Genomic DNA, 13,910 nt, shown 5'->3' with positions numbered 1-13,910 from the left:
GACTGGATAAAGAAAATGTGGCACATATACACCATGGAATACTATGCAGCCACAAAAAAAGGATGAATTCATGTCCTTTGCAGGGACATGGATGAAGCTGGAAACCATCATTCTCACCAAACTATCACAAGAACAGAAAACCAAATACCGCATGTTCTCACTTATTGGTGGGAGTTGAACAATGAGAACATATGGACACAGGGAGGGGAACATCACACACCGGGGCCTGTTGTGGGGTCTGTGGCTAAGGTAGGGATAGCATTAGGAGAAACACCTAATGTAGGTGACAGGTTGATGGGTGCAGCAAACCACCATGGCATGTGTATACCTATGTAACAAAGCTGCACGTTCTGCACATGTACCCCAGAAGTTAAAGTATAATAAAAAAATTTTGAAAGTATTAATTCGGAGAAGAATTCCATAAAAATTGTTAATTACACTGCTCATTATACACCTAGGAAAAAATCCACCATTTGTATACATTCACATACAACTCTAAGAGAGCTGAAGTAGGAAATTTATTTTAGCTACAACATGTGGAAATAAGAGAATGTTTTACCTGCAGTACCAAGATCTTTCCAAAGGTTTTCTACTAGCTTTAGTTATCTACCTCACATGTCAAAACTGCCTTTCCTCATCTGTTTTTCTTTTCGTTCCTGAATTTCCGACACAAGAGTGGACGTATTACCCACACTCTTGGTTTAGCGACTACCTGTATTAGTTTAGTTACTCTCAGATAGACTTGAGAGTAACTTTACTAAGGACCGAAGCATGAGCGATATGTTTGATACATATTTTTGTATGGGGTGAAAATGCTGAGTGGGAAAATAGGACTAATTTCACCAGGATTACCTCCTGGAAACTCATTTTCCAAGAAAATAACTCCTTCCATCCCTGAGGGGTGTAAGATTGTGTGTTTGTGTGTGCATGTGTGTGTGTGTACGTGTGTGTGTGTTTGTGTGTTTATGAGCTTGGTAATGATAAATTCATCCAACAGTATTGGTTAGCAGCAACCAGATTTTAAGGTGTATTGGCCTTCCTGTATTTCTCAAGAAATCTATGGATAATTTTGATTAAAAAAAGTTTGGATTCTATGGATTTAAATCTTGTATAAAAATCAATCCATTATTGGTGATGATCCTATTTATGAATAAGCTCTTTTTAACAATTTAGACATTTACTGTATGAACTATGTACTGGGTGGTAAAATTTCCCTATTAACAACTGAAGTTGCTGAACACAAATTATGAATTGTTAAACAAGCAAAACATCGCAAAACAATGAAAGAAGATATGTTTTTATTTGCATGCTGGCAAATGAATATTTAGGCTTCACTTCAACTTTAGTACAAAAAATTCCATCCTATTACAAGAACAGACATGGAATGAATAAGTTAATTTGAGCTGTTTTGAAAATAAGAATGTTTTCCATAAAGACAGCATCAAATTATCCATTAGCATAAGCTGGTTCATTTTTGTTTGACATCGGTCACAGTGTTTAAAAGTAAAAAGAATGTTATGGCCCATTTAGAAATCAGGTGTATACAACTTTTAAGGTCAAGCTATTGAAGAAATCACAACCAGTGATATTAAGCTTGTATTTTTTTCTTTCTTTTTCTGTTCAGATATGATAACTTTTCTACACATTATTGTTTCAATTCTTGTAGTGGTCCTATTTGTTATTGGAAATTTTGCCAGTGGGTTCACAGAACTGGTGAATTTTATTGGCTGGACCAAGAGACAAAAGATCCCCTCAGCTGATCAAATTCTCACTGCTCTGTCAGTCTCCAGAGTTGGTTTGCTCTGGATAGTATTGTTACATTGGTATTCAATAGTGTTGAATCCAACTTCATATAGTTTGGAATTAAGAATTACTGTTTACAATGTCCAGACAGTCACCAATCATTTCAGCATCTGGCTTGCCAGTAGCCTCAGCATATTTTATTTGCTCACGATTGCCAATTTCTCCAACCTTATGTTTCTTCACCTAAAAAGAGACTTAACAGTGTCATTCCAGTGATAGTGCTGGGGCCTTTGCTATTGCTGGTTTGTCATCTTGTGATGGTAAACATGGATATGAATGTGTGGATAAAAGAATATGAAGGAAACGTCACTTGGAAGATCAAATCGAGAAACACAATATACCTTTCAAACTTGACTGCATCCATGCTGGCAAACTTAATACCTTTTACTATATCCCTGATATATTTTCCGCTGTTAATCTGTTCTCTGAGTAAATATCTCAAGAAGATGCAGCTCCATGGCAAAGGAGCTCAAGATCCCAGCACCAAGGTCCACATAAAAGCTTTGCAAACTGTGTTTGCAAAGCTTTTATGTGCAGTTTCCTCTCTGTTCCTAATCATTTCGGTTTGGAATCCTAGGAGGCTGCCCAATGAACCTGTCGTCATGCTCTGCCATGCTATTGGAATCATATATCCTTCATTCCACTCATTCATCCTAATTTGGAGAAGCAAGAAGCTAAAACAGTAATTTCCTTTTTTTAATTGTATTATTATTATTTTTTTATTTTTTTGGTCAGATTAAGTGCTGAGTGAAAGAATGGAAACTCTCAACTTTCTAGATTCACCTGTGGGAAATCCTGTGTTTTCTAGGAGAAAACAAACTGATGGTGTCTGGAACATTTTATACTTTCTACTCATTTTTCCATAGAGTATGTGTTTGAGTAATTTCCAAAAGACCTAGAAAAGTCTTTTACCAAAGTTAGCATAAAAGTTATGTATGTATGTGTGTGTATATGTATATAAAACACTTAAGAGACAGGCACAATAACATCATGTTAATCAATTTTTTTCCAAACTGCCAAATTACACAAAATATGGTAATAAGTTTCTCAGAATTATGAAATCATGTGTATTTCACATATATATTTCATGTCATCATGTTTTATTTGAAAAATTTATGATCTCTATTTATAATTTTTAAGAACTGACAGCTTATCTCAGGAAATCATTGTTCCTTTCCATTGTGATTTGTATCATACATATGTACCACAGTGTGCTTCAATATCATTGTTTGAACATCCAATTTTTGGATAATAAGGACATTCGATTCTAAATCAATAATGAGGTTTTATCTTTGGGGTAGTTTTTATTCCATCATGTATTAAAATTTTATGTTTAGTTTAAGGTGAACAGAATTATTGTTAGAAAATGATTCACACCATAAAATTCAAGGGTGACAAATATATTTAGAATACATTTTGTGTATGTCTAATATAAACAGCACTGAGGAAAATTAGATTAGATGTAAGTATGTGAAGAGTTGAGAAAAAATCATTTATATAATAAGGATGAAGAAAGAAACATAATTATGACTTCTTCAATGCTGTCGTAAGTCTCAATATGCAGTTAAATATGTCATTTATTCCAGTTTTTAAATTAAAAAAACCTTTTTTGAAGTTGAAACCTGATGTTGAATATTTCAGTTTTTATTCTAAACCACTTCAGAGCCTCTGACTTGCCAATTATCTCCTTTATCTTCCACATTTAAAATTATTTTTAAACTTTACGTAAAAGAACTCAAATCTTCCCCATCTTAGAAAATCTTCAATGTAAAAATGGTATAGAAATTATGGAACATAATGAAAGGAAATTTTCTGCAAATGTTAAGATGACATCTATGAAATCTACGTATTGATTATAGAAAATGTCTTAAATATGTATTTTATTATAGTCTTGTAGGTGATGAAATGAGAGAAAGTGTATTGACACATTCAGTGATAGCAACTTCAATTATAGGAAGGAAATGTGTAACCTTGTTCAACAAATAAATTCCACACAACTGTATTAATTCTTGGTGCTATGAAATAATTACAATGTTATCTAAACTTTGAGATAAATCGTCTCTACATGTGATTTAGTTACTTGTTTATCACACATTTTTCCTGGTTCAAAAACACCAGAGATCATACAGATCTTGCTTACTGTTGACTCCCCGGACCTAAAAGACAGCACATAGAGTAAGTGCTCAAAACTGATATTTTGATGAACAAATAAATTGGTGAATACATGCATAAATTAGATATATTGTGATGGTGAACCAATGAAAATGACAGTCATCACAAAATCTATAGTAGCATGAATTTTCCTGTTCTGCTTTCAGGTTATGATTACAGGCTTATCCAAGAAGAAGCATTTCTTAGACCAAAAGTGTGGCTATTCCACAATTCTAGATGAAATATCACTACAATATAGACTTGATGAAGCTATATCAGATGTGTGATGTGGAGACAAGGTAGAACATGAAAATCAGATGGCACCTATTACAGTACTTTTTAAAAAGCATATTAAAGATTTTTGTATATATGCATATATTTTTATTGTGAATGATATGTTTGTATTACGATATTTTCTAGCTGGTTATTGTATAAACAGTAATGATGTTTGATTTTAGAAAATTCAATTACCAAACACCTTACTACAATGTTATTTGCATATAGTTTTATTATCCTTTCTAAATGAATACTTTAATTGCCATATTATAAACTCACAAAAATGTGAATGAATTATAATTGTAGAACTGAATAAATATCTTAGCCTCAGGTTTCTAGAACTAGAGCCAATGTCTGATATTAAAGTGATGATACTTATTTGGAAGGTAAGTCCAGGACAGCAGCGGCAAGGACATGTGGAAATTGAGGCAAGAGCAGATGTGAAACAATGTGTGGTGACGTATGATATGACACTGATGGCCTCTACTTCACAGTGAGGTGAGAGAGACAGCATGGGGGTCATCAGATGCATGCACTTGGCTCCCAGCACTTTTCCAGAAGTGCTGCAAGGGGAAACTACAGCCAGCATTAGTCCATGGAAGAGAAAGCGTAGGGAGAATGTATCTGCTCAGCTGTCATCTGTCTTTTATTTTCCCTTGGTCAAGGTTTCCCTAAGGCAAAACTACCATCTCTCCTATTCTGCCTTCCATCATCCAGTCCCTAGCTGGTGGTTCTGAAAGTCAGACCTCATGCCCACAGTGTGGTGATCCATTCAAGTCCCAAATGGAAGGATGATCTGGGTAAGGCAAGGTGCTGACCAGGGGAATGGGAGATGGTTCACTTTCACTCCTTATGCCACTCAGATGTGCTCATGCACTCCAATCATGGCAGGCTTTATAATCATATGACACGCACAGTTGCACAAAGTCTTATGCTTAGAGGGGCTTGTACTTACAGGGACTCTATGCTTGGATTAATATTCTGCACCTGCTGTTTTGTTTTAGAGACAGAGGGCACACCTCTGCTGAAGAGGGGATAGTCTTACTCTAATTCTCTAGGAGTTTGCTCTCCTCTCTTCTATGGGCTTAACAGAGATAGGTACCGAGTCTTATCATGCCCTCTAGTAGCTTTGAATTCTGCTGGATCATCTGGCACAAGGGGCAGAGCAGCTTGGGCCAGAGCCTGTATCTGTTGTAGAGCCCTCTTTTGTTCTGGGTTCCACTTGAGACCAGTAGCCCTTAAGGAAATTCTGTTAGTACATCAGAGCAATATCCTCAAATGTAGTATATGTTGCCTCCCAAATCCAAATAGGCCCCCAAAACACTGTCCCTCTTCTTTAGTGATAAGAAGTATATATAGGGAAACATGCCATATACTTTAAAAATGATGTCTTGATATGTGGACCAGGACCACTGAACCCCTAAAAACATCACCTGTTTTAGGTTCCTGAATCTGCTGAGGTTTATCTCTCTTCTTCTGGTATTTTATTTCTGTTTATTGTTACAGTATTTTACTATATTTAAGGAATACTTTCTGCTTATGGGTACTACTTAATGTAATATAATTAATATATTGAACTAGCATGATGTTTTGCAAAATATCAATTAAACTAAAAGTAGATATGACATAGTCCTGATATAAAACAGTGAAGCAGTGGTATTTTTCTTACTGTATTTACCGGAAGCTATGCTTTGCTCAGTTAATGTCCCACACCCTGGAGAGCATTTGCAAGTGCAATCTAAGTTTGTGATAATCTGCATTCGTGGTATAATTTATCTGGTGTTTGCAGAGACCAGATGGGTTAGCTCAATAGGGATATCAATGGGACTGCCACCCCCGACCCCCATAACTTTCAAGTTTGTTGCGGTGTCAGTGATCAATTCTACTTCTTGAAAAATGCAGTTATTATTTTTTCATTATGGTCTTGCCAGGAGTGATGAGTTTCAGAGGCTTCTGCTTGTTACTCCTTACAATAATGACCCTAAGTATACAGGTCAGGAAACAATGTGAGAGTTCTGCCAGATAGGTGATAATGACAAGCCCATTATGTCCACCTTGGGATGGTCATGAGCCAAAGCTCTAGGTACCATCTGACCTTCAAAAACTCACACTCCATCCCATGGACCACAGTCTTTTTAGGTACCCAGATATTAGTGTTAATTCAGGCCCCACACCTAAAACTCTCAGATACTATGTATATGTGGTGTCGTTTCCTCTGGGTACTGTTATCTGGGAAATGGCTACAGGTGTTTGACTAAGCATCATAGGAATACATCTTGGATATTCTTGATATTCTTTTTAGGTACCCAGTGGTGAATTCTCAGCATCCTTTCTCAAGGGAACTTAAGCTTCCCTTCCAATTACTGAACTCTGGTTCTCTGAATTGGCTCAGTCCTGAGAACTGGCTGAGGGACTTTGACTTGGTGATTTTCCATTTCAAAGGCTGACTTCAGGAATCAGCTTTCCAGCTCTGTTTTTCTCTTGTTTTATAAGTATTTATGAAAGTATGAAGCCTCTTCAACTGTTGGCTTATAAACCCATTCCAGTGTGGCTGTTGCTGTCAGCACTTCATTGAATCTGACATTTGCAAGCTCACTAGTGAGTCTGTGTTGCCAATTATTAGTCTTCATGTTGCATACCCTATCAGCAGCATTGAACATAGTTTATTTGCATCCCAGGATGCAGCACTCTCCTGGTTTTATCCCTGTTCACTGGGCACCACTTTTCAGTCTGTCTTTGTTAGTCCTTTCTCTTCTCCCTAAACTGACAATATCAGACTGCCTGAGGGTTCAATTGTTTAATCTCTAACCAATTATGTTTTTTTTCTTGGTGATCTCATACAGTCTTCTTACTGATAATCTAGCCAAATCATTCAATAGAGAGGAATAAGGCTGATTACTCATATATGTATGTGTATATATATAAATATATATATATATATTTAAATTTTTTATTTAATTTTAAGTTCTGGGATACATGTTCAGAAGGTGCAGGTTTGTTACATAGGTATACATGTGACATGGTCATTCGCTGCACCTATCAACCTATCCACTACGTATTAAGCCCGCATGCTTTAGCTACTTATCCTGATGTTCTCCCCCTACCACCGACAGGTCCCAGTGTATGTTGTTCCCCTCTCTGCGTCCAGGAGTTCTCATTGTTCAGCTCCCACTTATGAGTGAGAGCATGCAGTCTTTGGTTTTCTGTTCCTGTGTTAGTTTGCTGAGGATGATGGTTTCCAGCTTCATCCATGTCCCTGCAAAGGACATGATCTTATTCCTTTTTATGGCTGCATAGTATTTCATGGTGTATATGTACCACATTTTCTTTATCCAGTCTATCATTGATGGGCACTTGGGTTAATTCCATGTCTTTGCTATTGTGAATAGTGTTGTAATAAGCATACACGTGCATGTATCTTTATAACAGAATGATTTATATTTCTTTGGGTATATACACAGTAATGAGTTTGATGGGTCAGATTGTATTTCTGGTGCTAGATCCTTGGGGAATCCCCATGTTGTCTTCCATAATGGTAGAACTAATTTACATTCCCACCAACAGTGTAAAAGCATTCCTATTTCTTCACAGTCTCGCCAGCATCTGTTGTATTTTGACTTTTTAATACTTGCCATTCTGACTGGTGTGAGATGATATCTCATTGTATGCCATTCACATTGGTGATTATATGTATATTTTTATTCATATATATATATTTACATATATCACATTATGTAAACTTTTTTTTTTCTTGAGTAGTCAAAGTTACATTTAAAAAGGAATACTACCGGTTGGGCGCAGTGGCTTATACCTGTAATCCCAGTACTTTGGGAGGCTGGGGCGGGTGGATCACGAGGTCAGAAGATCGAGACCATCCTGGCTAACACAGTGAAACCCTGTCTCTACTAAAAATACAAAAAATTAGCCGGGCATGGTGGCAGGTGTCTGTAGTTCCAGCCACTCGGGAGGCTGAGGCAGGAGAATGGCGTGAACCTGGGAGGCAGAGCTTGCAGTGAGCAGAGATCGCACCACTGCACTCCAGCCTGGGCGACAGAGCAGGACTCCGTCTCAAAAAAAAAAAAAAAAAAAAGAATACTACCAAAAAGCTAGGGAGACTAAGGAAGTTTCAATAGTTTTACTTTAATTTTTGCTAAATGAGAGTTACAGGGACCTGGCTTCTAAAATTTAAAAGCAATATAGGCCAGGAAAGATAAGGGAGGATATGAGGAGAGGCTGATTAAGGGGTACAAATGTAAAGTTTAATAAAAGACATAAGACCTAGTGTTTGGTAGATCTGTAGGGTGACTACAGTTTACAGTAATGTATTTAAAAATAGCTGGAAGAGAATGATTCAAATGTTTCTAATATAAAGGAGAAAGAAATGTTTAAGAAAAAGGATACCCGAATTACACAGATTTGATATTTATGAATTCTACGAATATATAAGTTTGGTGCAAAAGTAATTGCAGTTTTTGCAATTTAAAAGTAATAAATTATCACATGCACTCCCAAAATAAATTTAAAAATACATAAAAAATAAAGTGAGAAGAAAAATCAGCAATATAGGTGTTGATTGATGCATGGGGAATTTTCATTATGGACATAATAATCTCAGTAGAGAAATATATAGACAGGATGATGGTTGTTCAACCGAGTTTCTCCTCTGCATTTGATACAGTTAGTACATAAATTTGGATGCATAAAAAAGTTAAAATGAAACACACTAGTCTGTTCTGTATACACCTAAATGTAACTTTAACACTGAAATGGATTAAGACACTGCTCTTTTCTGAGGAACTGACTTGTTATTCTAATTTCTGGATGTAGTGTGTGGGAATTATTATTTTTGCCGCTGTTTTTCTGAAAAAGATTGTGTTTCCCTAAGAGCTGTTGTTCCAATGAAAACCTAGTGTTCTCAGCCCAGCATGAATGATGCAAGTGCTGAGGGCCTTTGGGTGAGACCCTCTGGGATTATTGTAGCTCTCACTGGAGACTTGAGCTCTGCTCTCTTTTCAAAGTATCCATGAAGTCTCAACGGAACCCACCACACAACCCCCACCCACCATGGTAGTTTGTCTTTCTCTTTGTCTTCTTTCCCAACCTCGTCTTTATTGCCTGGATATAGCGAGGCCAGGGTAACCTTCTTGTCTCTACATGGATAGTACGTTTGTACTTCTAGCCTTGGGATTTTTCCTTAATATTTGTCCATGCTAGCTGAGTTTGCCTTTTCAATAGCTCTCTTGACTAAATGTACGGTAATTTCCAAGATATTTGGTTTTATTTTATTTTATTTTTGCTTAGCATTGCTTCAGGGGACTGAAGGTGACGGATCAGTTCTTCATAGTGGAACACCTTGCAACTTTCTCTGCCATCTTTGACGTTTATGAGGCATATTTTTCTACTTTCTTTGGTAGCTGTTGCTGAATTTGTTTCATTGGTGCTTTGCTCACTTTACTTACTTTTTTAGCTATTGAAGAAGAATGACTGTATCATACTGCTGATTTCCCCATCTTGGCTAGACAGTATGTCATCCTTTATCTACATTGGTCCCTGTAGTGAGGATCATGGAGCAGACATTGCTGGGAGAGTGAGTATATGTGAAAAAAATGTGAAGGTATTTGGTGCTGATGAAGCAATGTGCTCTACTGGGCAGGGGAGAGGCACAGAATAAGGATTCTTGCTATGTGGATGGACTCATTCAAACACAGTGACTGCTTTATGAGACAACAGATAGACTTCCACCTCTTCTCACATGTACAGAAAAACTATTTCCAAAGTCTCCAGAATATTTACGTTTAATACTATTTAATATAAACTCGCAAGTCTTTTTAAATGTGTTTAAAACTATCACAGTACTAAACATGAACTAGATGCATAATAAATGCTGAAAGTAAAAAGCCTGAATTGTTAAAGTGAAAAGAGAAAAAGTTTTAGATCCCAAATAAATGTATGTGTTTGTGTGTGTGTGTGTGTGTGTGCGCGCGCGCACATGCGCGCACATGTTTGGTGTGCATGTACTTGTAAAAAGTAAAATAATTAGAAAAGTATTATTCTTGGTACCCAGCATTCTAGGAATAATATCTTCCACAAGATTATTAGAAAACTCTGCTACTTTGTAGGAGGAGCTTTGGATAACTATGAATAAGTCCCTTTACAGACTTAACTTTAAAAAACCATCTGATTTTTCTTTATTTTCTTTATTTTTATTGTAAATTGACATATTTTACTTGCATACATTTATGAGGTATCAAATGTTATTATGATTTATGAATACTATGTGGAATAATTAAATGAAACTAATTAACTTATCAAATGATAATATATTAACATAACAAATGACTGGTAACAAATTTTTTTTATGGTGAGAACATTTGAAAGTTACTTTTTCAGCAATTTTTTAATGTACAATACACTATTATTAACCATACTCACAATGCTGTTCAATAGATCTCAAAAAAGCAAAACAAAACTTATTCCTCTTGTCTAACTGAGGCTCTGTACACTTTCACCATCATCTCCCCATTTTTCTCCACCCAAACTCGGAAGTATGTAAAAATTCTCAGTGCTTAGAAAGTTTCATATACCAATTTTTGTAATGATACTTCCCCAGAACTCAATTTGAGAGACTGAAGTATGTAGACAAGACAAAAAAAAAAACCAATGAAAATAAATATGTCTTTATTTCCATGTTTGCAAATGAGAATTCAGTGTTTCCTTTTTCACCAACTACAAAAGCCTTCAGCCTACTGTGTATAAGGCACACAGCATCTGGATGAAGCTCAGCTGAGCTGTCTGCGGAAATACAGAGATTTTTATGAAGACAGCTTTAAACCCAGCCATTAACAAATCTGGATGGTTGCTGGTTTAACATTCCCTTTTTAAAGGGAACATATTGAATTTTCAAGAATCATATATACATAGCATTTTAGATGAATGTATTAAGAAGTCTTCAGCAGTGATATTAGACATTGGGACATTCTCTTATAGGCAATGGGTGGTGTCATAAAGAACATATCTACATTCGTTTTAATTGTGGAATTTATAATTGGAAATTTAGGAAATAGTTTCATAGCACTGGTGAACTGTATTGACTGGGTCAAGAGAAGAAAGATCTCTTTAGTTGATCAGCTCCTCACTGCTTTGGCAATCTCTAGAATTAGCCTGGTTTGGTTAATATTCGGAAGCTGGTGTGTGTCTGCGTTTTTCCCAGCTTTGTTTGCCACTGAAAAAATGTTCAGAATGCTTACTAATATCTGGGCAGTGACCAATCATTTTAGTGTCTGGTTAGCTACAGGCCTCGGTACTTTTTATTTTCTCAAGATAGCCAATTTTTCTAACTCTATTTTTATCTACCTAAAGTGGAGAGTTAAAAAGGTGGTTTTGGTGCTGCTTCTTGTGACTTCAGTCTTCTTGTTTTTAAATATTGCACTGATAAACATCCATATAAATGCCAGTATCAACGGATACGGAGGAAACAAGACTTGCAGTTCTGATTCAAATGACTTTACACGATTTTCCAGTCTTATTGCATTAACCAGCAGTGTGTTCATTTTCATACCCTTTATTTTGTCCCTGGCAATTTTTCTTCTCCTCACCTTCTCCCTGTGGAAACACTGCAAGAAGATGCAGCACACTGTCAAAGCATCTGGAGATGCCAGCACCAAAGCCCACAGAGGAGTTATGCAAACTGTGATTGCTTTCCTCCTACTCTATCCCATTTTCTCTCTGTCTTTTTTCATAGCAGTTTGGACCTCTGGATGGTTGGAGGAAAATCTAATTATTCTTTCCCAGGTGATGGGAATGGCTTATCCTTCATGTCACTCATGTATTCTGATTCTTGGAAACAAGAAGCTGAGACAGGCCTCTCTGTCAGTGCTATGGTGGCTGAAATACAGGTTCAAAGATGGGGAGCCCTCAGGTCACAAAGGATTTAGGGAATCATCTTGAATATATTAGAAAAAAATAGTTCCTAAGAAATTCTTGGGTGTGATATAAATTTATACTTCCTTAAGATTCTTTCATTATGTATAGGAATTTTACAAAGATATGTTTGGAATCAACACCATCCAAACATATCACAAATTAGGATATATGAAAGTATGTATATTACAATACAGAGAAGAATGTGAATACTATAAAGAGTTCTTATACAAATAGATAATATAGATTTTGTATCAATCATTAACCTTTTTTGAGATTTTTAAATGAGAAACCTATAATGTATAAGATACGTGTGTGTGTGTGTGACACAGTTACTGAAAATAGGCTGCTTAAACTTACATCTCAATCTGGTAGATAAAGTACATAAAATAATATGGAATTTTAGTACCTATATTAAATGTTTTTAATTTTTGTATAATATTTAGTACCTGATTAACATGTATGCAAAAAACTAATTTGCTTTGTTTGTTGAATTAGAAGCCTTACTAAACTATCACATTTGCTTTGCTCATTCTCTTGTCTTTGCAGATAGAAAATTATATCATCTGCATATAGTGATTTATAATGATTATTTTACTTCTCCATTTTACTACTTGTAATTCTTTTTTTGGTATCGGTTATATAATGAAATAGTTTGAACATTCAAAGTGTTAAGCAATTCTGATCGTAACTGCTATCTTTGCAAATGGAGTGTTTTCTAGTGTTTTAACAATAAACATAATACTGACTCTAGCTTTGAGATAAATTCTTTTAAAAATAATCTTCAGGGAGAATATTTGTTTCCTATCTTCCTGTGTGTAGTATTATAATAAAATCTCTGTTAAAAACTATCACTTTTTTTGCTGTTTATTAAGATGATCATATTTTCCCTCTCCTCTGACCAATTAAAATAATGTTACTTGTTAATGGTGGTACATAAAACAATGATATGTCTTCTAGTCTATGCATTCTAGACTTAATAAAATACAATATACATATTCATACACACACACGTGCGCGCGCGCACACACACACACACACAGAGAAAGAAAATTGCAACCTTAGAGGCAAATTGGAATTCAGAAAGTAGCTGCAAGGTAGCGAGAGGTAATCTCCAAAAGGGGAAAATAATCCCAGTTTGAAGAACATGAAAAATTGTGTCAAAGAATTGTATGCCAGAAGACAACTGATTCATTTTTTCAAGGGCTAAGGAATGTAACTATAATCCTGAATTCTTTGCTAAAAATTTGTTCTGGGGTTTGAATTAAATAATAACATTCCCCTCTCCCCTTAAAAAAAGATGAGAGCTATTTACTAAACATACCTCCTTACTGAAAATGTTACTAACCAATCTGCTTCAGAAACACTGTTAGGGACTAACTTGTTTGTCTCCAAAATCCATGTTTTGAAGCCCGCACTCTCAATGTGACTGTATTTGGATATGAGGCTTTTAAGTAGGTAGTTAAGGTAAAATTAGGCCATACAGTGAGGCCGTAATACAATAGGACTGGTGTCTTTATAAAAAGAGGAAGAAACAGGCGTCTGTGGGCACAGAGAAAACACAATGATGTATGATTCCATTTATACACCCTTCTAGAATATGGAAACTAATCTATAGTGATTGAAAGCAGATCCATGATTGCCTGGGAACTGGGGGTTTGATAAAGAATGGGCAGTGGTAAGTTGGAGGAATAACACAGGAACATAAAGGAAAGTTTTGGGGGTAATATATATGTTTGTTACCTGATTATAGTGATGGT

General features: G+C 35.8%; 2 protein-coding genes across 2 annotated transcripts; both read left to right on the top strand.

Moving 5' to 3' along the window:
* Positions 1–1,626: 1,626 nt before the first annotated feature.
* On the top strand, positions 1,627–10,699 carry LOC129010830 (taste receptor type 2 member 50-like). Its single transcript, XM_054445362.2, is given in 2 exon segments — positions 1,627–1,984; positions 1,987–10,699. Coding segments are annotated over 2 exon segments (861 nt in total). The 3' UTR covers positions 2,490–10,699.
* A 181-nt stretch (positions 10,700–10,880) lies between these two features.
* Positions 10,881–13,675, top strand: TAS2R14 (taste 2 receptor member 14). The gene has a single exon (XM_054445352.2). It carries the CDS (start codon positions 11,221–11,223, stop codon positions 12,175–12,177), a length of 957 nt encoding a protein of 318 aa, XP_054301327.1. The 5' UTR covers positions 10,881–11,220; the 3' UTR covers positions 12,178–13,675.
* Positions 13,676–13,910: the final 235 nt, after the last annotated feature.

This window comes from Pongo pygmaeus, chromosome 10 (assembly GCF_028885625.2).
Source record: "Pongo pygmaeus isolate AG05252 chromosome 10, NHGRI_mPonPyg2-v2.0_pri, whole genome shotgun sequence".
NCBI lineage: Eukaryota > Metazoa > Chordata > Mammalia > Primates > Hominidae > Pongo > Pongo pygmaeus.
This window is presented reverse-complemented; position numbering and strand designations above follow the sequence as displayed.

What these genes read in the sequence shown, in the direction of transcription:
- TAS2R14 (XM_054445352.2), top strand. Translation starts at nt 11,221, where the DNA reads ATGGGTGGTGTCATAAAGAACATATCTACATTCGTTTTAATTGTGGAA.